This window comes from Hypanus sabinus, chromosome 4 (genome assembly GCF_030144855.1).
Source record: "Hypanus sabinus isolate sHypSab1 chromosome 4, sHypSab1.hap1, whole genome shotgun sequence".
In the NCBI taxonomy this organism is placed as follows: Eukaryota; Metazoa; Chordata; class Chondrichthyes; order Myliobatiformes; family Dasyatidae; genus Hypanus; species Hypanus sabinus.
Genome location: NC_082709.1, coordinates 126,550,043 through 126,575,881, shown reverse-complemented (window position 1 = coordinate 126,575,881; position 25,839 = coordinate 126,550,043). Strand labels below are relative to the sequence as shown.

Below are 25,839 nucleotides of genomic sequence, written 5' to 3'. Positions count from 1 at the left end.
TCTTCAACCAATTTTGCTTTCTATATTGAGTTAACTTTGAATACTATTTATCATTTGCCTTTGGAACCTATTGTCTGTTACTTTCCTGACCAGTCTGCTGGTTAAAAACTTTGTTTAAAGTCCCTGCAGATTACATCAAATGTACTATTTTTATTGATCTTCCATGTTTTATCTCAAAAAAATATACAACAAATGGACTGGGGAGGACCTTCCCTTAAGAGATTAATGATTAACTTGAGCCTGTTAAAATGAAGGTTTATATCATTGCTTAGAATTAGAAGAGTTATACAGAATGTAAAACAAGACTGTTTGACCCAGCTCTTCTTGGGCGACCAAGTGGTCTCCATGAATTAGTTCCTTTACCCCATGTTTGGCCCATATCCCTCTAACCATTTTTTATCATGAACCTATCTTTTAAATACTGTGATTGTACTCTCCTCTCTAGCAGCTCTTTCCATATAAGCACCCCTGTCTGTGTGCAAAAGTTGCCCTGCAATCCCCTTTTAGATCTCACCCCCCTCACTTTAAATCTGTTGCCTCTAGTTTTGGAAAATCAAGTGGAAAATCATCATACCCATTCTCTGAAGTAGCTCAGAAGGTCACCTCTTAGCCTATGTCCCCCAGGGAACAGAAGTTCCAGCCTATCCAGCCTCCTCTTCTAGTCCTGGTAACATCCTCATTAATCTTTTCTATACCCTTTCCAGCTTGGTGACATTCTTCCTATATTTTGGCAATTAGAACTGCAATTATAATCTAAATGTGGTTCCATCAATAATTTGTACAATTGAAGTATGATATCCCAGCACCTGTACTCAGTGCCCTGAACTGATAAAAGCAAGGGTTCCAAACTTCACCTTCACAACCCTGACTCCCTGTGTCTCTACCTTCAGAGAACTATGTACCTGTAGCCAAGATGTCTCTGTTCTACAACACTCTCCTGGGCCTTTTTATTGTGTTAAGTTCTTGCCTGGTTTAACTTACCAAAGTGCAGCATCTTGCACTTGTCTGAACTAAATTGACTATTAACGTGAAGAACTCAGCTGAAGTTTTCACACTATTTTAACACAGTAATACATTTACAGATGGTTAGTTGAAAGTGAGTTGGCAATGCAATGATGACTTGAGATACAGAAGAGCTACATTTCAACTGATAGATTTAAATTTGGGGGCAAAATTGGTAAACTGTAACAGCTTTATAGCTGCTGACACCTATATGAATTTCTAATTGCAAACTAATTAGGTTCTCAGGAAAACAGAATTACTTCACCATTCAAAAGCAGGTTTTATTTTATGCAGATGCACACTGTCATAAATTTCCAATCAGCATGGTAGTTTGCAAAAGAGTGGAGGATAAAGTAAATGTTATTGAACCTGTAATTGCAATGCATTTAAAATTGTATTTATTTTGTTATTTTTTTGGAAATGTCCATTTTTCAAGTTGTATTATCAATTGATAAGCTCTGATATGTTTTTGTATGTTTTCTTATGCAGGACGTTACTACAGGAGATGGAAGTGAATGTGCGGATAGTGGTATTGATGGTGCAACAACGGATAATGATCATCTTTCCCGATACTCCAATATTAGTGGTTCAATTGGCTACCAATCTAATTTTAATCGTGAATTGATTGGTAGTGAGCTTGGCTCAGCAGGAGATGCACTTCGCCAGGGTGTATATGAAAACTTTCGATGTACATTGGAGTCAACAGTCATCAACACCGATAATCCAGAGGAAGCGGAGTCAGCCATGAGTGATGAGCAAAGCAGTGGCACTCTCAGTTCCCCGGGACAGTCAGATATTCAGACTACAGACCAAGGCACCGTGCGAAAAGCAGGCTCACTTGCTGTGAAGAACTTCTTAGTCCACAAGAAAAATAAGAAAGTTGAATTAGCCACGCGAAGAAAATGGAAATGTTATTGGGTATCATTGAAAGGTATGATTTAATTTCTATTTGATCTATCATTTTTTGGAAATCCTATCATTAATGTGAAATGCTCATCATAAATTATGTTTCTCTGCATTTTCATTTGTAATTATTTTCCATATGGTGACATAAATGCTTATTTTATACTTAGCTCAACTTCATATACTGCATACTTCAAGAATTATTGACTAGTTTCTGGATTGGATTGTCTTCAATTATTATGTACTTTTAAGTAATTTTGATATGGAAAATGTGATGGAGAAGCTTGCAACCAATTCTGCTTTTGCCCAACCCCGGCTGTGTATCTCCTCCTCAACCCCAGTTCCCGGCCTTCTCCCTGTAACTTTTGATGCAATGTCCAATCAAAAACCTATCAATCTCTGCCTTAAATACACCCAATGACCTAGCCTCCACAACTGCATTTGGCAACAAATTCCACAAATTCACCACCCTTTGGTTACAGAAATTTCTCCGCATCTCTGTTTTGAAAGGGCTCCCCTCTATCTTGAGGCTGTGTCTTCTTATCCTAGACTCTCACACCATGGGAAATGTCCTTTCCGCATCTACTCTGTCTAGGCCCTTCAACATTCGAAAGGTTTCAATGAGATATCCCCCTCATTCTTCTGAATTCCAGCGAATACAGACACAGACCCATCAAATGTTCCTCGTATGATAACCCTTTCATTCCTGGAATCATCCTTGTGAACCTCCTCTGGACCCTCTCCAATGCCAGCACATCATTTCTATTTCAAGAGGCCCAAAACTGTTCACATTACTCAAGGTGAGGCCTCACCTGTGCCTTATAAAGCCTCAGCATCACATCCTTACTCCTGTATTCTAGACCACTTGAAATGAATACTGACATGGAATTTGCCTTCCTCACTACCAACTCAACCTGCAAGTTAACCTTCAGGGTGTTTAGCACAAGGACTCCCAAGTCCCTCTGCATTTCATATTCCTAGATATTCTCTCCGTTTAGAAAATAATTTGAATACTTATTTTTACTACCAAAGTGCATGGCCATGCATTTTCCAACATTGTATTTCATGTACCACTTTCTTGCCCATTTTCCTAACCTGTCTCAGTGCTTCTGCATCCTACCTGTTTCCTCAACACTATCTGCCCCTCCACCAATCTTCATATCATCTGCAAACTTGGCAACAAAGCCATCATCTAAGTCATTTACATACAACATAAAAAGAAGTGGGCCCAACGCCGACCCCTGCGGAACACCACTGGTCACTGGCAGCCAACCAGAAAAGGATCCTGTTGTTCCCACTTTACTTTTACATCTCTGTTATGAGGTTTGGTAAGAAGCACTGGAGAACATGACACTGATTAAGCAGCATAGACAGCATTTAGCATTAACTCACAAATGCACACAATGAGATGTCAGTGTGTTAGAAGACACAAATTAACATGGGAGACCAGAATAACATTTTGCTTTTCTTCCTATTTGGAGCTTGCATCAAACAGAGCCAGTGACATTTCACCAGATCCCACAGATCACCATCAATTAGTTTTTACTTGCACAGAACTTATTGAAACAGAAACAGGTTATTCATTCTAATAGTTCCAGGACCTGCACATCAGGATATGAAGAAGCTTATGCCACGTAAATTAATTTCAAATCTCACTGTTTAAGAAGGTAACAGATGTAATGTTTTGTAGAACAGTTAATCTCTTTCCAAGTATTTTATACATGGCTTATTAACAGGAAATGATGCAAGTGGGTAGAAGAGAGAAAATCACACCCACTATGCTTTTGTACATGCCAATTTAGTAGATTTCCTACCTTTATTAAGATCCAGGTTTTCCTTTTCTTTTTTTTTTATTAGTCAGTGAAGTTTGAGGCTTCTTGGTCAAATGAAATAATCTCTGTTATCAAAAGATATTTAAAATGACTATGTTGGAATGTACTACCGCTGAAATCACCTACGTTTAAGGAAGTAGATCTTAGCCTGAATGCTCTGTAGCAGCTTTGAACTGCCTTCACCTGAACTTTTCTGATGGGGCAGATATGCTGTTACTGATCTTTTTCCAAGTGAGCCTTCATTTTAAAGATAAGGAAATTAGACTCTTGAGTAGGCTTAGAAAGTGTGATATGCAATCTAACAACTGCAAACTCTCCCAACAAAACAGGTAGCAAACAGATTTTGTCAGCAGGCAGTTATCCATCTTTTTTCAGGCCAATTTTGTTCATATGGCTATTACATGGTTAAAATAATGTATGTTTATTTCCCTCTGAGTTGCTGCTGTTAACTGATCTTTTATCAGAAAGGGTTTCTTTCATCATGTATTTGGGAAGCTTCATTAAATGTTGATATCCTGTACTGCAATTCAGTAACTGTCAGATGCACCAATGAAATTTGGGGTTAGTTAATCATTCATGTAGCCAGAAGAAGCTCAAGTTACTTCTTATTTTTAGATTATTTTCAATCCTGGAGGAGCATGTTACTTTAGGGCTACATAAAGAATTCATAAGTCTCATCCTGTGCTTGTCTCCAATTCAGTACTTGCCACCCAACCTCACCACCTACTACCACAACTTAATGCCATTTCTGGAGTCCCTGCTTGACTCCCAGATCAAAATATATAGTGATTGGAATGCATTGATGATTTCACATCCATAGAGAGTGGAGCTTTTACCAAGGCAATGACAATGGAACTGTAAAAGCAAAACTCTGAATGCTGTAAATGGGAAATAAAAACAGAAAAATAAGTTCTTAGACTAGGCAGTATCTCAACAGAATTAAAGTTTCAAGTTATTAGGTTTTATCTGCAGGGTCAAATGAGCTACAGTTGGCCTCCATGTGTTTGAGATAGAAGACATGTTCCTGTGCCATTCAGTAACTTCCCATCTCTTGGAAATATTCTTCTTTCGATAAACGGTGATGTCTAGGCCAGATTTATTTGTAATGTTTCACTGTGAAGTTCTTCTTCTACTGTTCATCATTCAGGCTAATAGCTGGAACTTCAGGAAAGAGTTCAGCTTCAACAGAAGAAGTGTGAAATTAAATTAGAAAAAACACACATGGACCTAAATATTTAAAGTTTGCAATAGTTGTGAATTTGCCCTATGTTTTCAGATATTTTGTAGAAAAAGACAGATATGCAAAGGCTGGTTAATCTTTGTTATCCAATACAATTGAACTAATATTAATTGAATTTATGTTAAAATTTATTTACTTTTTACAACTTTAGGCTGCACCTTATTTTTTTACGATGCGGAAGGGAGATCAGGAGTGGACCAGAATTGTGTGCCAAAGCACATGGTTTGGATTGAAAACAGCATTGTTCAGGCTGTGCCTGAACATCCAAAGAAAGATTTTGTCTTCTGTCTCAGTAATTCACTTGGAGATGCTTTCTTATTTCAGGTTTGTAGTCTATTATTTGTCTGTTTATATTTTTAAATTCAAATGTTGATCCATGGTTCTATGATTTCTTTGTTCATGAAAATGGACCATACATTTTGTTAACAATACATCCCTGTGTTTAGACCCTAAGATTCTACTCTTGTGAAAACAACTAAATTGAGTGTTAAATGTGAGTTGTTGCTCTTTGTGCATTGTCACTGTGAATTTATCCAGTTTGTACCATTCATCATTTATTTCTATAATTTGATATCTTCAAGCTGAGCTGAAATACAATTTCTTGAGTGAATCTGTTAATCTCTTCAGATTAATTCTTAGGCTATTATATAAAGAATGAAAATTTGGGTCACATCTTATAAATTTGCTGAGTATTTCTACCATTTCTATTTTTTTCTATCAGAATGGACAGCTTAGATTGTGTGGCTCAAATATACCTTTATGAAAACAGAGCACAGTATGAAGGGAAAAAAAATAAATGAATGGCATCCACAACTTTGACTGAAAATATATCTATTGTAAACATTTAAGACTGTTATTGAAAAGATATTGTAGCGTAGTGGTTGGCTGTGGCTGAGGAGGAAGGACAGAAATTGGGGAGCGACTAACCCCATTGAAAGATGCAGGGGATGGCAGGGAGATGTCTCTGCCACTGTTCTGCCCCCAGGAGATTTATCAGGGCTGAGGGAGTGAAACATCAATGAATGGTTGCCCCGGCTGATGCAGCTGTCTTAAGGGTGCTGTTGGAGGTGCGGAAGCCAGCAATGCCAAGCAGGAAGCATCTTTCTGAAAATCTCTTTGTGACCAGGTTTCAATTCTTCTGCTGTCTGTGAAGAGTTTGTATGTTGTCCCTGTGACCTGCCTGGGTTTCCTCTGTGTGCTCTGGTTTCTTCTCACATTCCAATGATGTACGGGTTAGAAGGTTAATTGGACACATGGGTGTAGGGGAGGTGGCATGTACTCACTTAGACAGAAAGGCCTGTTATCTAAATAAACAATAAGTTAGGGAAGGCATAAAAGAGACATAGAAACATTAGTGACTGAGAATGATATTAAATGATAGAGGATATAGTGAGAGGAAAAGAAGGTAGCTGAGACTATGGAGAGAGTTTAACTTCTGAGTTCTAAAGAGACCTTGCTCATATCATACCTTTCAAATATCATAGCAGTATAGCAAACACTGGGTGCCTTTACTGGGTGAATTTAAACTTTCATATCAATTGGGATAAGCAATCCCTGAAAAATAATGTATTTTCAGAGAGTGTGAACATTTGTTTAAAGTTGTAATGAAACATTCAATGTAAAGTTTGAAAGAGAGAGAAGTGAAACAATTGGATTGCGGATTTAGGTATGGCTGAATTCCATATTATGATGCAGACACTATTCTCGATGAAATAGAGTAAATTGCTGATGTATAATACATTGCAGGTTATGGGTGATGTTAATTAATTTCCTGTGGCACAGAATTCAGTTAGTCTCCTGGACATGTGAAATAAAACCAAAAGTATGCTGGAAATATTCAGTGTCAAATGCTATTTGTGAAGAGAGAAACCATCAATGATAGGTTTTTTAAAAGTGGGAAAATGTAGAAACAGTCACATTTAAACTCGCAGCAAAAGAGGAGAGATAAAAGAACACGATGAATATTTTGTGATAGATTGGAGCCTGAGAACAAGAGTGAAGGAGTGACACAGACTGATATTGAATAGGAGAAGATTGGTTAGCTGTTTTTTAGCGGGACGTCAGAGGGGAGAAAAATACCCTCCTAGAACTGTGAAATGGAGAACACAGCAGTTAATGGAAAACTAAATGGGAAATACGGCAAAAGCCCAACAGTTTAGGAAGTATCTGGGGTGAAAAAGACTGAGTTACATCAGAATATACCAGGGATTATAAAGCAAGTAAAAATTGTAGATGTGGATTCAGATTTCCAGCATTGGCTGAGCCTTAGCTCATTTGCAAAGAAACTAATTTTAGTGTTTAAATACTAGAAATTCTTTGAGGTGTATTTCAGCACTGTAGGATAGAAGAGGAAAAATCATCACTTTACACTCTGATTCCTTCCCAAACCACATTATAAGCATTTTCTTGCAATCCCACACCATGCTGGAAAGTAATATGATTAGGAAGTGGAACAGAATTGGAAATTGGATGATCAGGATACAGGGAGAACATTCATATGTTCTATTGATAAATTTAGGGAAGAAGTCAAGGAGTTGGAGAAAAGATTCAGGTTAATGTGGGAAACTTCAGAATTGATTATCTGTACAAAGTTACAGAGATCCTGAGATAATGGAGTTCATTGAAGAGAGTAGAGTTCAATCATTGTTTAGGGGCAGTTGTTCCACGTGGGAGGGGCAAATAAAAACTAAGCTAGGATGACAGCAATACATTCTCAGTCTCTGAGCAGCACCAAAGGTTTGGATAGGCTTCTTAAGTAGTAGCAGACATTAACTCGCTGCTTAAAATATGTTCTACTGTCTATGCATGATAGCTTCAATAGTGCGATAAACCCGGATTCACTTCACCGCACATATCCAGCTGCCTTTATTTGCAAACGTTGAACTTTGCACGAAGGACTATGCTCAATTTTTGGATGTGGACAACCAGCACATAACAGTATGTCACAAGAGGATTTTCATAAGAATTATTGCCTTGTGTTATACCTAGGAGTTAATTTTTTTTCTGAACCCAATCATTTCCTTTATATACATAACAAAAATATGTTTTGGTTAACACTGACCTTTCGCATTAAATTGTATCTAAAAATAAATTCATCACTTTTTTTTCGTGTATCCCTAATGTTCAACCAGCAACCAATTATTAACAGGATTGATTTTTGTGCAAAAAAGACACAGATGCAGTGCTGTGACTGTCATCGAAGGCCACCAGAGAGACACACAGATGGTAGTATAAAAGTCTTTATCCAGCACACACGAGCTGACAGTATTTGGAGTCACTCTAGAGAGGAGCTGTCTGACCCAACACTACATCATATTTTTATGTGCTAAAGGTCAAAGGTAACAGCAGGACAATTTCTATAGTCACAATGCATTCATAATGCTTCTTTTGAGTCACATATAATTTTATAACACTGAGATCTTCACACCAGCACTCCAGAAACCCTAAATTGAACGTTAATCACCGCTGTCTCTGCTGCTTTCATGCATATACAGACATCTTAGGTTAACAGGGTGTTTCCTGGTTTGCAATTGAACCCAGTCTGCCACTCCAAGAAGACCATTGTTCTGAGCTGCATTTTAAATTCAGTCTACAATCACATTCAGATCTGAAGACTAGTCACTGTTGAAATTAATGTTTTCTGTATACCATAACTCCAGAATACACACACAGAGCAGAAAAATATGGTAGACCAGTAAATAGTAAAGACAAAGGAAAATACCAGCAGCATCAGGATAGAAGCAAGTTCTTCAAAGCACTTTAGTGATTTTATGCTCAATTCTGGTCACCTCATCACAGGACAGATGTGGAATCTTTAGAAAGGGTGCAGAGGAGACTTATCAGGATGATGCCTGGATCAGAAGGCATGCCTTATAAGAATTGGCTGAGTGAGCTAAGGCTTTACTCTTTGGAGAAAAGGATGGTGAGAGGTGACTTGATAGAGATGTACAAGGTGGTAAGAAGCATAGATTGAGTGGACAGTCAGAGACTTTTTCCCCAGGGTGGAATTGGCTAATACAAGGAGGCATAACTTTAAGGTGTTGGAAAGAAAGTATAGGGGAATGTCAGAGGCAGTATTTTTACTCAGAGGGTGGTAGGTGCATGGAATGTGCTGCTAGGGGTGATGATAGAGGCAGATACATTATGGACATTTTAGAGACTCTTGGATGATAGAAAAATTGACGGTTATGTTGGAAGGAAGGATTAGATTGATCTTGGAGTAGGTTAAAGAGTTAGCAGAACTTCATGGGCCAAAGGGCCACTATTATGCTGTACTGTTCTATGTTCTATAAAGACTGAAATTGTAAAATGAAAAACTATCGACAGCATGATAGTTGTTGATTATTGTGAAAAATCTGAACTATTTTATAACAGATAATAGTAAAGTTATAGAGTGAATTTGCGAGCTTCTGAAGGAATGGGGAAAGATAAAAAATAAGTAAAAATAAAATTAAATATTCCAGGTACAAATCTCTTTTGATGAAAAATTCATTACTAAAGCATCCATAAATTATATAAACATTGCTCTTCAGATGTTAAAAATCTACTCTAGTCCTTATATGTATACCTTAGGGATAACCTGAACTATTTTTAGCAAGTAGGTCACTCATCTCAGTGGAACAGTGGGGAAGTTGTAAGGGCCAGGTACTACAAACCATTATACACATGATGATAATTCCTCAAGGGTTCCACCCAGATAAGACTGGAAGTTGTGAATGTGCAGTTTCAAAGGTCATTTTTAAAAATTTTTGCTATTCCTGCATATTTGATTTAACAAATCAAACCACAGTGGGGCAAATTCAGTATGTGACAATTACAGAAATTAATCACTGAAGGACATTAGGCATGTGGGTATGCTACTAAGGCTTATTTAACTTGTATCAGTTAATTGCATTTGAAACGTAATACAGCCTGATGCACCATCAATAACTCTCGGAGATGGGAGGCGAACAATAGGCTTTTATTCGCAGCAAAAGTGACCACAACATCTTGGAGACTGAGGGAGGAGCAGTGCCTCCGCCTTTATACAGGGGTCTGTGGGAGGAGCCATAGGAGCAGTCAGCAGAGGGGCATATCCAGACAGGTATACACATATACACAGCCCTATTCAAAATTCTATGCACAGATAAAATAATCCATTCACTGGAAAATTTGGTATATTAAAGGCTGTTTAAAATAGCAATGTTTTTTTAATAAAGTGATTTATTCAAGAGTTGACCACTTACAAAATAATTTTCTCTTTTCCTTTCTTAGCTGAATACAAAGTAATTATATATTTCTAAATAGCCTTTTTAAATAAATAACAGAGAAAAAAGTTGTGTCTGCATTTTGGAAATAATTAGCATCAAATTGCATTGGACCACCAAAGATTGTTGAACACTTTAGCAACATCTCCTTTGTGGAGGCAGGGAAGGCAGGAGGCCATTTATTGTCCTTGATCTTCTTCTGCTACTCAGTGTGACAATGTAAGACATTTGTACCCTAACTACATAGACGTCATACAATTAATACCTGGGCATAACAAAAATAGTTCAATCTTAGGTTCAAAATAAATAACTTCTCTAGCATCATTTGCTGCTCACAGAAGAGATTTTCATTTTCACCAAAAACGTGTGGGTTGGTAGATTACTTAACTGCTGATAAATTGGGAACAATGAGGAGGTGAGTAGTAAATTCTGAGGGAAGTTGTTAGAAATGTGGAGAGAAAGCTCACTGATGGGTAATGGAACAGAAGAACGTGGGAATACAGTGCAGAGTTTGCTGAAAGCAGTCATATCAGTAGACAGGGTGGTGAAGAATGTGTTTAACATGTTGACCTTCATCAGTCAGGGTATCAAGTTTAGAGGTAGGGTATTATGTTGCAGTTGTATAAGCTATTTGTGAGAACACACTTGTGTACAGATTTGGTCAAGGAAAGACTATTGTCAAGCTGCAACGGGTGCAGAAGAGGTTTATAAGGATGCCGCTGGACAAGACGGAGAGGTTGGTCATGCTGGATCTTTATTCTTTGCAGCGTAGGAAAATGGGAGGTGACCTCACAGAATTTTATAAAATCATTTGGGATATGGACAGTCATTAGGTGGACAGTTACAGTCTTTTCCCCAGATTTGGGGAATCCAAAACCAAAGGACACAAATACAAGAAAAGAGGGGAGAAATTTAAAAGATACTGAGAGGTAACTTCTTTATCTGGAGTAAGCTGCTGGAGGAAGTGGTTCAGACAGGTACAACTGCAACATTTGGATAGGTACATGGAAGGGAAGGGCTTCAAGGGTTTTGGGTCAAATGCGGACGACTGGGATTAGCAGGGAGGATGCTCTGGTTGGCATGGACCAGTTGGGCCAAGGGGCCTGTTTTTGTGTTGTGTTTCTCTGTGATCACTTTTGGAGACCTGAGATGTACCAAGGACCAACATTCCTTACCTTTTTGATTTACTTTCTTCAACTACCTGTGGTGTTTTAGTGAACTATATACACGAATCTTCAAATCTCTTTAGATGTCCACCATTTATAACCTTTCACCATTTTAAGAATATTTTGTTTGCCTTATTTAAAGATTAGCTTTATTTGTCACATGTACATTGAAACATACAGAATAGTATAGGGCACCTTGCAAGTGTGCCATGCTTCTGGCACCAACGTAGCATGCCAACAACTTACTAACCCTAACCTGTACTTGTTTTGAATGTGGGAGGAAACTGGAGCACCCGGAAGAAACCCACAAGGTCACAGGGAGAACATACAAACTCCTATCAGTGGGAATTGAACTCCAGTGAACAATGGCGCTGTAAAGCATTGTGCTAGTCACTATGCTACCGTGCCACCAAAGTCCTAAGTAAGCTCACAAATCTTGATATTATAATCAATTAACTTAGATTTGCCCATTCGCTCATTCAGTTATTAAATCCTTGCAATTTCATTTGAATTGCTGACTTTGTTTTGTTTGCAACACGGATTCATGACTTGCTTTCTCGTCATCTAATTTATTTATAAATGTGGTGATTAGTTGTGGTACATGTTTGCTGCCACTTGAATACCGATTCATTAGTCCTCTTTAGCTCCTGTTCTTCAGCGAATTTCTGAACCAGAACAATTTATTGCCTTCAATCCCATAAACTTCAACTTTAAATAATTCAGCCAGATTGGATACAAATCAAGTCTGACTCCTCCTGTTCAGCTTAAAATAGCTGAATGTTCAGTCACTTGTCCTTAGTTATACTCTAATAATTTCCTGACACCATATATTTGTCTTGTTGCTCATCTGTTCCTTTATTACACTCTCTCCTCTTTCTCAAATACTGGAGTCCCTTTCATAATTTCTAATCTAAAGGTTCCTGAAATAAGAGTACTTTGGAAAATTTTAGTTAACACATTTACAATGATGTAGATATAGCAATTGACAATATTACTTTCTTCATTACCATTACTTTGCTTATGTTAATTTTGTAGAGAACATATCCATAATTCAGTATTTGCTTTCTTAAATGCTGATGCAAATTAATCACTTACCAAGTCAATTGTTTCTTATTTTACAGTCTTATGATTGCCCATTTTTAAGAGCAAACTTTACTCTGCACTAGTACAGTTGAAGTCAGAAGTTTACAGACACCTTAGCCAAATATATTTAAACTCAGTTTTTCACAATTCCTGACATTTAATCCTAGAAAACATTCTGTCTTATGTCATTTAGGATCACTACTTTATTTTAAGAATGTGAAATGTCAGAATAATAGTAGAGAGAATGATTTATTTCAGCTTTTATTTCTTTCATCACATTTTTAGTTGGTTAGAAGTTTACATACACTTTGTTAGTATTTGGTAGCATTGCCTTTAAATTATTTAACTTGGGTCAAACGTTTTGGGTAGCCTTCCACAAGCTTCTCACAATAAGTTGCTAGAATTTTGTTCCATTCCTCCAGACAGAACTGGTGTAACTGAGTCAGGTTTGTAAACCTCCTTGCTCGCACATGCTTTTTCAGTTCTGGCCACAAATTTTCTGTTGGACTGAGGTCAGGGCTTTCTGATGGCCACTCCAATACCTTGACTTTGTTGTCCTTAAGCAATTTTGCCACAACTTTGGAGGTATGCTTGGGCCATTGTCCATTTGGAAGACCCATTTGTGATTGAGCTTTAACTTTCTGGCTGATGTCTTGAGATGTTGCTTCAATATATCCACATAATTTTCCTTCCTCATGATGCCATTTGTTTTGTGAAGTGCACCAGTCCCTCCTGCAGCAAAGCACCTCCACAACATAATGCTGCCACCCCCATGCTTCATGGTCGGGATGGTGTTCTTCGGCTTGCAAGCCTCACCCTTTTTCCTCCAAACATAATGATGGTCATTATGGCCAAACAGTTCAATTTTTGTTTCATCAGACCAGAGAACATTTCTCCAGAAAGTAAGATCTTTGTCCCCATGTGCACTTGCAAACTGTAGTCTGGCTTTTTTATGGTGGTTTTGGAGCAGTGGCTTCTTCCTTGCTGAGCAGCCTTTCAGGTTATGTCGATACAGGACTCGTTTTAGTGTGGATATAGATGCTTATCTACCTGTTTCCTCCAGCATCTTCACAAGGTCCTTTGCTGTTGTCCTGGGATTAATTTGCACTTTTTGCGCCAAAGTACGTTCATCTCTTGGAGACAGAATGCGTCTCCTGAGCGGTTTGATGGCTGCGTGGTCCCATGGTGTTTATATTTGTGTACTATTGTTAGTACAGATGAACGTGGTACCTTCAGGTGTTTGGAAATTGCTCCCAAGGATGAACCAGATTTGTGGAGGTCCACAATTTTTTTTTCTGAGGGTTGATTTCTTTTGATTTCGTATGTAAAGTTCTGACCCACTGGAATTGTGATATTGTCAATTAAAAATGAAATAATCTGTCTGTAAACAATTGTTGGAAAGATTACTTGCTGTCATGCACATAGTAGATGTCCTCATCGTCTTGCCAAAACTATAGTTTGCTAATATGAAATCTGTGGAGTGGTTAAACAGCGAGTTTTAATGACTTCAACCTAAGTGTATGTAAACTTCTGACTTCAACTGTACATATTTCCTGGTATAATTATTAAAAAAGTGTTGATTTTAATATCCCTTGCACTGTCCTTTTTTTGTGATGGTAGAACTGTTTGTCAGTGTTTGCTACCATTTCCATTTCTCCCATTTGCCAGAATTTTAACTAGTCTATTTTTGTTTGTGTTTTTTGTTTCTTTTGATGTTGTACCTTAATTCTCTCATTGAGCACAGACTTGTTGGCAACTAAAGTTTTTGCACAATGGGGGTATATGTTGGAATAAAATCAGAAAATTCTTGAAATTATTCATTTGTTCAGGCAAGCTGATGATGCACTAAAACTTGAACTGTGTTTTTATAATGCCCCTCTGCCAGATGAATGTCTTCACAGGTAATTTCATTTCATTTTTCAATCTTTTTTATTGATTTTCAAATAAAGAATATACAAATACAAATCGAAAGAGGAGTTTAACAAGTAGATAATATAAAAGACATATAAACAGCAATATTAAAGACAAAAAGCATATAATATCAAACTCAAATAGGTAATATATTATGCTGTTATATATACAATGGTCAGAGAGAAATTACAACTCCTCATAGCAATCGTAAAAAAAAAATTGGAAATGTTATTGTTAGAGAAAGAAAAACCCCCTAACTAAACTAAAACAAAAAAGAGAGAAAGAAAAAAAAAGAAAGAAAAAGAAAGATTGGGCAGTCCAAATGAGGATAAACTTAAAAAAAAAAGAGAGGAAAAAAAACACATCCTTCCAGTCATCTCCAAACCTCCATGGACAAGGATATTCTCCAGAGAGAATAAAGAAAAATAAATAAATAAAGATAAATTAAATCATGTGAAAATATTGAATAAAGGGTCACCAGACTTGTTCAAAATCAACAGATGTATCAAATGTTCGGCTTCTAATTTTCTCCAAACTTAGACATGACATGATGGAGGAGAGCCAATAGAAAACAGTGGACGAGTTAGATTCTTTCCAGTGTAGCAAAATAGCTCTCCTAGCCAGTAAAGTTGAAAAAGCTATCACATGTTGGGTGGAGGCAGACACTTTGCTTGCTTCCTCTGGGAAAATCCCAAAAATTGCTGTGTGGATTAGGTTGAACATCCGTATCTATAACTTTAGATAATATTCCAAACACATCCCTCCAAAAATTATTTAAACTTACACATGACCAAAACATATGGGTTAGAGTAGCCACTTCTGCATTCCATCTATCACAAATAGGGCTTATATTAGGAAAAATATGTGCCAATTTATCTTTGGACATATGGGCCCTGTGTACTATCTTAAACTGAATTAAAATATGGCGTGCACAGATAGATGAATTATTAGCTAAATAATAAATTTTACTCCATTGGTTATCTGAGAGTGAATGTTGAAATTCCTATTCCCCGAATCGTTGAACCCTATCATTAGGCGATGTGCGAGCATACATTTACTGTTTATAAATGATTGCTATTAATCGTTTTTGAAAAGGTTTAAACTGAAAAATAACATAAACCAAATTTGAACAGCAGATCAAGAGGTAATTTGGTAAAAAATCACGTAAGAAATTCCTAACCTGTAAATACCTGAAAAAATGTGTATTAGAGATATCATATTTATCCATTAACCGTGAAAAAGACATTAAATAGTCTTGTAAAAAACAAATCTAAAAAAGTTTTTATTCCCTTAATTTTCCATGTTAGAAAAGCCTTATCCAAAGTTGATGGTTTAAAAAAGAAATTAGAATAAATATTACTAGAAAGTAAAAAATCATTTAATTCAAAAAATCTACGAAATTGAAACCAAATTTTTAAAGTATGTTTAGCAATAGGGTTAAGAGCTTGTTTACCTGTTCTGGAGAATGAAAAAGGAAGAGGAGCTCCTAATAAAGAAGCTAACGAAAACCCTACTACTGAATTTTCCTCCAGCTGTAACCATGAAGGGCGATCTTGATCGTCAACATCATAAATCCAAAAAGTAATATAGCAAATATTAATTGCCCAATGATAAAATCTAAAGTTTGGTAAAGCCAGTCCTCCACCTTTTTTTGATTTTTGCAATAAAAGTTTATTCACACAGGTAATTTAGTTAGTGTGTGCCCTTCTGATTGAGTGAAGCAAAGTAGCTGTGGTTAATTGTCTGAATGTTATTTCACTTGGAATCAGTCTATAGAAGGAAATGACTGATTTGAGACCCAGCCTTGCTATTGCCCAGAATTTCTTAGTGAATTAAATGCTCACACTATTATTATTATTGATGTAAGGAGATGGGTAGGAACCACAACAAGTTCTTGCAAAGAAGAAATAAATATGTAATGAGTTGCAAATTGACACAATGTATTCGACACATTGTACTACTCCTGTATGTTGTGTCACAGGAAACCAGAACTCACATTACAAGAAACCGAACTTTCCTGTCAACTGCCCTACTACAGAAGCATGTATTCAATCACACAACCTCTGGTCCTATAGTACTATTCAACATTAGCCATAAAATTGATTAGCTTAAATGATGAGTATATTGTATAGTTAGTAATTCTTTTTCTCGAAGTTTTTAAAATTTGGAGTTTAATTTATTTCTAAATTTTGTTTCTGTATACTTTTCTTCTCTCTTATACCAGCCTTTTATTCTCCTGTTTCACTTCCAGTATTTTATTTAAGTTACATGATTACATCCTCCTCCTTTGTTTCCTTTGTTATTTGGTATCTCACTGGCCAAGGATATGAACTTTTCGTGCCATGCTCCACCAAAGCTCCAAAGCCCCATAATCAGTTTATACATCCAGTAATTAATGTTCCAAAGAGCTTTTGCACAAAAGAATAAGAAAAATAAATATTTGAAAACAAAAACTGATAACAAACCTTCAAATATTCGGCAGCCAGCCTCATCAATGCAATAACATTAATAAAATACAGAAGCATTCTGTAAAGCCATTACTGGAATATTTCAGAAACGTCAAGGCATGTCCTTGCAGTAATATCTCTGCTACAGATTCAAATGCTAAATTTGATATCAGTAAAAGTCTTGATTATAACTATACTAAGAGAAAAAAATCAAGAACAGGTATTTGTACAGTAATATTGCTTTCAGAAATGCATTGCAAATATGAAATGTAACAAAGGTTATTGCTAAATTGCATATAGCCTGAGATTTTGATTCATGATAAATGGTACAGACATACTGTATGTCTGTAGAGATAATACTGTTGCCAGAGAAACAGGAATTACAAATAATAACTGTATGTTTTGGTGCATTTGTACTTCCTATTTAATATATGTTAATATATTATGCAAAATATTAACGTGGGTAAGGAATAATTTAATATTTTAAAAGTCTAATATGTTATCAGTTGATGTTTTTAATTACGACTGCACAATGGATTGAAAATTTTCGTTTTCTTTTAAAACCTGTTCCAGCACCATGCTCAAAAATTAGAGGGTGTGTATTTGGAGTTGGTAATTGATGAGAAGCAAAGCAATGATGAGGGTAGTTTGTATAGTTTAAGGGGGATACATGTACATTGTTTTGGCACCATGAGTGGATTCTTTTCTCACATACATTTATTTTAATACTGACTCTGAAGATAGTGTAAACCGTCGTACAATATTTATTGCAGTGCCAGAAGCATCGTAAGAAATATTGGAATTTCATAGATAAAATTGCATTTATGGCTCTCTTGTTGCAGGTTTATAAATGGCAGGAATTTTAGTGATTGTTTCCTCCTTTTTGTTTGAAATGGAAAATCCTTTTGCCTTGGTCTTAAAGAATTTAAGTTTCTCATCTTAATTTTTCATCTTGCTGATAAACCATCATTTCAATTTTTCAGTGGGAGAAATCAGCATTGTCATAAGCTTTTTTCCACTGAAGTGTTGATTTGATGAAAACAATGAAAAACTTCATTGCTGGAATTGCTGTTTCACAATTTATCCATGACATATCATGGTCTTGTTAAGTCACTCAATCATTCCTAGGCAGTTATCTAATTATTTATGAAACTGGTATATAATGCTACATTACCAATTTTTATCACTAAATTCAATTACACTTTTGAATCAGTCTTAATGACATGTTTTTCATAGTTAATTGTCCTAAATTGTTTATTTCATTAATGTACCCAAAAGCAGACCTGCAGCCAGACAGAGTTGGAAAACTGGATCACTGCAATCCATTCTGCATGTGCAGGTGCAGTGGCAAAGCAGCATCGCAGAGAAGACACTGTCAAACTGCTGCAGTCAGAGATGAAGAAGCTGGAACAGAAAATTGATATGGATGAAAAAATGAAGAAAATGGGGGATATGCAGTTGTCTTCAGTTAGTGATCCAAAAAAGCGAAAGACTATACTTGATCAGGTAATATCTTAATGTATAATTTAATATTTTAATACAATTTTAGATGTTTTATAAATCTTAAAAATTTGTAAATCTGAGAATTGAAAAAGGTAATAACAGGACTTAGGTGACCCATAGGTGAAACTATGAAACCACTTTTTACAACTCCATATTAAATTCAATAAAGTCGATAACAACTATTAATAAATAAGAAAAGCTGTAAGCTTCTTGTAGTAATTTAAAAAGTTGTTTGATTTTCTAATTCTTTTTTCACAAATTTGTTGTAGTTCAAGGGGATCATTTTCTGATTGGCAGCACACATTTAGTGACATTCCACTGATTTGAGCAAGATCAGAATTTTACTGCCTGTGTTTGTTTAGAACATTCCCACAAAGTAAAAAAAGGGAAACTAATCTATATCTAATCATGACTTAACCAGTATTTCAACAGTGTTTCCGTCTTGATATTGGAGTTACAGGAATAGATTACTCATCCACATGCATACTTTCCCCTTTGTAGAGTTTGAGTGTAATCCAACTCACTTTAAAAGCAGTGCATCCTAGCATTAAAATAGAGCTTGATCTCAATGTATAGAGTAGATTCAGTGAAACGATTGGGCTTTAAATATGGAGGACTGAATTTGTCATTGTAAAATTATAATTACCGCTAATATCAGAACTTTACTCTCTGGTATTTTGGTGGTTGCTGGGGCAAAGATTGAATGGGCAGTAATGGTCACTAGTGGTGGCGTATGACCCTTGGCAAGTGAGAGAAGACTCAACTTAAAAGCAAACAGTTTTAAATGGAGAGTGGAAAGAGAAAGGATAAGGGGTTGGAGAGGATTCAAATGGAGAAATCTGCAGGAGGGGGATTGAGGGAAGTAGAGGATTAGTGGAAGCAAATTATTTAAGATGTGGATGTGAGTAAGAATGCATGATTACTCCACGGAAAGCCTCAATCATTGAAAAACTAGTCATCTCTAACTAATCTCCACTCTAACATTGTTGACTGTATTCATTTCCATGATGCCTCAGCTGTTAACTGTCTCTCTCCACTTGGTTCCTACGTACTTTGCCTGCTGTTTGCTCATTTTGCTGCCTTTGGATCACTCCAGGGTCTCTGTTGTTTAGTTAGTGATATCTGCTTGAGATTTATTGATTTTTGTGTGGAATATGGAGTGCATTAGATGTGCCTTTAGCATTAGGGTAAGGTACGCCTTTGGCTGAAAACTTAGCTTTTAAGAGGAAAATCTAGATAATTTTGTAGTTATTGAAAGGAAAGATCAAGTGAACTTTAACTATTTGTTGATGCATTTCCAACAAAATAGGAAGCTTAACTTTGATATGAAAAATGTTCACTAATACCAAGAAGAAAGTAGTCTACAGTTCTTGGTCTTTTACAAAATAACAATACTCAGTTAAAACATTAGGTCAACAGAAGAATACTTGGATTATCATCTTTACCTTACCAGTATGATGTCATCATATTTTATATTACAGTATCATTTCACATGTTCAAATTTAGAAATTCTTATTCACTTCCTAAATTGTCTTAGCCAAAAACCAAAGCTGACCTTAGTGAGAATAAGATATTGGAGTTATAGTATGCGTGAAGTTTTAAACATTAAATAGCTAATTTTGCACATAAGTACATAAATGTGCAAAACTTTAATCAAGAATCGATATTTGAGTAAGGCTTTATGCTTGACATTTTAATACAATTACTTCTAAATTTAAGAAATGCAATCTGGATATGAAAATGTTTTAGTCAGCCAGTTGAGAGTTGGTAGTTGGCATACTTCGTTCTCTAGTATGTAGAATGTATGCTGATTTAACAAATTATTGCTGTACAGTGCAGTGTATTTGACCCTGGTAAGGAAACATCTTTGATCATATGTTCGTATTATTGGAGTATAAGTTTATTCCATAGTGGTACAAATGCATTTTAATTTTAATTTCCTCCACCTTTTACAGATTTTTTTATGGGAACAAAATTTAGAACAATTTCAAATTGATCTTTTTCGATATCGTTGTTATATGGCAAGCCTTCAAGGTGGAGAATTACCAAACCCAAAAAGACTGCTTGCATTTGCAAGTCGGCCAACCAAACATGCCATGGGTCGTCTAAATATTTTTTCAGTATCATCTTTCCATGCCTTGGTGAGTTTGTTGTATTTAGGTTTTATTGCAAACACTGGGTAAGACTGCTTATCAGATATTGTCTATTGCAAATAGAAGTACTATGAGTGACTGAGCCATTTTAAATTGAACATTTAAGGAGGCTTCAGTTTTTTTAATCATTTGTGATTTATGCTATATGAGATAAAGCTATACAAATTGACTATAACTAGTGTCTTCAGCATCAAGATCAATATGTTTCTTGAGTGAAATGTCAATTAATAAATTATGGTAATCATATAATAGATGAGACTATTAAAGCTGTATGTGCATAACATGTAGATTCTCTTGCTGTTTTCTCATTTGTATTCCATTGCATAGAGTTAAATATTTGCTACAGTATTGGATGCTGGTAGCTGATTTGGAATAGAAAAGTTTGGACTTAATCAATCATGTTTTCAGATAAACTGACAGCACTTAAATTTTGTCAAATGTGTCAAATTTTTATACTAAGATATTCATAAGATATTATAAGATATTCATAATGTATAAGACCATTTCCTACCTGCATAAGACTCTTAAGCAATAGTATATAATTGACTTTAAACATTCATTATTAAAAATATACAATGGATTTGAGTTATTTGGGACATATTGGGACCAGTACATTTTGACCCAATTAGGCAGCTGCCAAATTAGCCAAAGTTTCATGGAAATAGTTCAAAAGGTATAAGAAAGATAAACTACCATTTAACTGAGTAACAAATTATGTATTTAAATGAAATACAGAACAAATTAGAACACTACCAATAGACTACAGTACTACAAAACTGTGTATTAGTTCTGAATGATTACCAGTGGAGGAATTCATACAGTGTACGCAGGCCTGTTCTTTTGATTGACTATAAATCAACTAAATCAGTGAAGATACCTAGTGCAGATAATGGACACACTTTTGCACAATGCTATAGACGGTTGCATCCTACAAATCTTCATTTTCATTGAAACATTCAAGATGATTGCTGATACCTTTAAACTCTTCATTGTGCCTAACTCGTTGAAGCAGTGAAATCGTTTCATTTTCAGCACCAGACATTTCTGGCATCTCAAAGTCTGAATGCTTGAAATCCCAGTGAGAAAAGCAGTTCTGAATAGTCTTTCTCCTTTTTTCCCCACCAGCTATCAGTGACAAAAATCACTACCTTTTGAATAGAAACACACACAATATACACTGTTTAAAAACTATTTGCTCTAAGCACAGTGTTATGTCTACCAACCATGAAACTGGATGTGATTGATGCTAGTTAGTAACTGTTGAGCAACAGCATCCTGTCCCAATTAAGTGACTTAGTGTCCCAAATAAATGAAGGGAGACCTGGCTCTTTTCTCATTAGGTTTTGATCTTTTAGAGTTGTCCCAAATAGGCAGGTGCCTCGATTGACTAACAGCTGAAGTAACCAGAATCCACTGTGTTTGGAAGATAAGAGCAGGGAATTATTTCTAGAACTGTATTTAGTGCTATTTTGACACAGCTTGAATAATACATATAGTTCTGCTTTACACATTGTGAGAAAGATACAGTTGCTTTGGAGAGGACTGTGAAAATTTCCTATGAGGAAAGACTGGACAACTAATGGTACCAATCCCCAACCCCATACTTTTTTTATATTGGACATCTCTCTATTTTTTCCAGTCCTGATGAAGGGTGTTGGCCCAAAATGCTGCTTGGCCTACTGAATTCCTCCAGCATTTTGTGTGTTGCTCTAGCTAATCAATGGTTGTTTTCTCTGGAATAGAGTTGGCCATGGGGAGGTGAGGGGATAAAAACCAGTGTGCACAGATTTAAAGTATTTGACAAAATACTTGTTTCAGCCAGAGGTGGTAGGAACTTGGGGCTTACTACTTGAAAGAGTGATAGAAGAAGAAGTGATAATCACATTTAAAAAAAACTTCAATGTGTACTTGAGGAGCAGTGTCCTGCAGGGCAACAGATCTATCGTGGGAGTATGGAATTAAGCTGAACAGGTACAGACACATTGGATGAATGCCCTCCGTCTATGTTTCTATTACTTTAAATGTGTGAAATTGAAAACATCTGTTAAGAGGATCCACTAAAAGTAGCCAGCCTCTATTTCAACTGGGGAAGTCAGAAACATTGCATTGTGACTCTAAGGAGTTCACAAAACTGTACAGGAATTTAGACAAATGCTGTACACTGTGGGGTTTACAGTGATATAATGCAAGACTGCTCTTATAAATCAGTATATCCCATATGCTGATAGAGAATCTACTGTAAAATAGTGTCATCTCTCTGAAAAATTTTGTACTCCAAAATCCTTGAAATTTCCAGGAAAGAATAATAAAAGCACTTACTCATGTGTGAGCAAGTATCTTTAAAAATTCTTCCTTGGGTCTTACAGCAAAACCCTGTGAAAAATGGCATTTTTGTTTCCACCATTTTAAGTAAAGACAAAATTCAATCATTTATTTGTTAATATTTATATATTCTTCACTTTGCTTTATATGTATTTATGAGACTTTTAATTGGTGAACACAATTATTTAAGAACTTTTCTTACTATTCATACCGTAGACGTTATTTCTGTCATCTGAGGAGTGCCTCTGCAAATCTATTGATTAAGATAGAAATATTCCTTATTGATCTGATCACAGACTTTTTAAATGTACTCTTTGATGAATTAAGTTTTTTTAACCAATTGCAAATTCTTTCTGAGCTATGTTGCAGAGAAATAACGATCATTGACACTCAGCTACTGTATATATGTTTGCACAGCTGAGATGGTATTTATTTTCAAAATCAAATATTGATTCCTAATCAATCTGTTGATTATTAATAGCTATCTTGAAGTGAATGTGATATTATTATTTTAGGTGGCAGCTCGAACTGAATCTGGTTTGAAAAAACGAACCCAGGCAATTTCCAGATCAGTCAGCAAACGACGGAACAGATTTTCTTCCCTGTGGGGACTGGATACAACTGCAAGAAAGAAAGCAAAAGAACGTCCTAGCATTAATCAGGTTAGATGATGTAGCAGTATTTAATTTATACTTGTTGCAGATAGAACTATTGAAGGTCCTTGGACTATAAGGTTGATTTCCTAGTTCTTTTATGTTGTTTTTCTTTTCACAAAACAGTGTTTGTATCTTATTATTTTCACACTGTAACATCTTTACTTTGTTTCTAAAGCCAAAGTATGGTTTGTTTAATGATGGTTGTATTTTGATCATTCTTAATTGCATTAAAATGAAATCTGAGGATATTTATGCCAACAATAGAAAATATAGTTTCAGAGAAAGTGTAGGAAACTTTTGACTTGATTACTGAAAAAAATTAATAACGGATTTCTGATACGTAATAATGTTCTGTAAACAGACAATACAATTCATAAGTGTACCTCACATTTCTGGGAGCTGAGATGTAAATAATACAAAATTGATGAGGATGAAAGGAGAACAAAGGTGAAATGACCACTTATACAGACTACTTCACAAGAGTAGAAAACTAAACAAAATAGTCAAACAGAAATATTTTTCAGCCTATTGAATGTCTGCTTTTTAATTCGAATAATTCTTCACAATGTTATTTTGTATGCTTGTCCTCATCAGGTACTGTTACCTGGCAATATTACTTTCCAACAGTCTATAGACAAATGTAAATGAATGCAGAAAATAATCAGACCATTACCTTTCTTAATTTAATTTTCTTCATCCAACATTCTTTTGGTGAACTACCTAATATTAGCGTTTACGAGTTTTATTTGTTACGTATCCCGTAACTGGATCACTTACCAGCAAAGATAGAGAGGTCCGTTGAAGTCTGATGGTACTATTTTCAAACGTTTTTATTTATAAAGGGGGGCACAAAAGTAAGGTTAATACAAACATTCAGATAATATACATCGTCAATACTCAATCTAAAGCGCGGGTATAGTAATAATCATCATTAAGAAATAAGCTCTACTGTTGTCTAGGGGATAATATATTGTCCGTTGGAAATATAAAAATCACTCAGAAGTCTGCAGGCTTCAGCCTTTTGGGAATCGCTGGGTTTCACGTGTCTGAGAGAGAGAGATTGGTGAGAAAAGGAAAACTTGCCCGGGTCTTTATGAAGCAACTCCGTTGAATCAGGGGAGCGTTGGTTCCCCGTTGTTAGTTCGAAGTCCTTTTCGGTGTTATCAGCCACCCGCTCCCCAGGCAAAGGAGAACGGAACGCACGTGGCTTTGAGTGGCTTCCCGCTAACACGGGAGCACTGAGTGATGGTGTGTCCTTCTGGTGCGTTGCTGGGGTACCGCCTCCTGCAGTCCCCTTTTATCTTGACTTGCAGAGTTGTAGATGTTCATCAAAGTAGGGTGATGCAATCCCCATCCCCACATTGCCCGAGGGTGTCCATGGCCCTGGTAGCTGTCACGTAGCAGGGACATGCAATTCACACAGGTGTCTCTAAGAACAATGGTCAAAACCATTGCATTGTCTTTCATTTCCTGGGTCCGAGACCCGAATTAATAGTGATCTTGCGATTCATCGGAAGGAGGGGGCTGCTCCCGCCCCTTCGGCCCCTCAGAGCTGTGGTACATTCATAACATATTCATGTTTGCCATGTGAAGCTGGAATCTATTGCTTTACACCAGATAGCTAAACCTTGATGCAATTGAGTATTTTTATCAGCATTTCAGATGGTTGTTAAGGTGAATATCCCATAATCAGCTGGGTTTTTGTCAGCAATTTGTTAGCATTATAGTTATTTTTTTACTGGTTACAAGTTATATTTTCAGATTTGACTTTGAAAAAGTCTGCTTTTGCAATTGAGAATTGCTGAGGACGAAAATACTGAAAACAAATTAGGCAATTACTTTATTGTTTACATTTCAAGGAATAAAATGAGTAAAAGATTTGAATTGTAACTGCTGGTTGGAAAGTTCACCTGTCATTCAGACAAACCAGTTTAATTATTAAGGTCAGATATTAATCTCTAAATGGTACCCCTGTTAACTTATTTGAAGGAAGAGACTGAAATATGTATTTTAGATCACTTGGGTTATTGTTATATTTCCAGGTTATTCTAATAGATGATTGAAAACTGAACTGTACAGAGCATTCTTGAATGCAGAACATTCCAATGGCATCACTGTGCCCGAGGACTATCTGGAGCATGATCTTTTCATTGAACTAGATTGTGCATTTGATTCATTCTGATGTGTTGCATCAAGACATCCTTGCGTACACCTAAAGAAATTCTCTTTACCATGTACATTCTGTTGGAAATCATTATTTTGTTGTTTCACATGTTGCACAGATAAATCAACTTGATAATTTATTGTTGGCCTCTTTTAGTTTTCAATCATTCATCAAATTAATGCTTGGTAAATAAAATAAAATAAACATAATA

General features: G+C 36.0%; 1 protein-coding gene across 1 annotated transcript in view; it reads left to right on the top strand.

Moving 5' to 3' along the window:
* tiam1a (TIAM Rac1 associated GEF 1a) overlaps positions 1 to 25,839 on the top strand; it is a 202,589-nt gene that overhangs the window by 13,060 nt on the left and 163,690 nt on the right. The window contains exons 3-7 of the mRNA XM_059968121.1: positions 1,492 to 1,933; positions 5,129 to 5,301; positions 18,112 to 18,336; positions 20,289 to 20,474; positions 23,324 to 23,470. Of these exons, the coding sequence (XP_059824104.1) occupies positions 1,492 to 1,933; positions 5,129 to 5,301; positions 18,112 to 18,336; positions 20,289 to 20,474; positions 23,324 to 23,470 (1,173 nt within the window). The remainder of the gene's footprint in view (positions 1 to 1,491; positions 1,934 to 5,128; positions 5,302 to 18,111; positions 18,337 to 20,288; positions 20,475 to 23,323; positions 23,471 to 25,839) is intronic.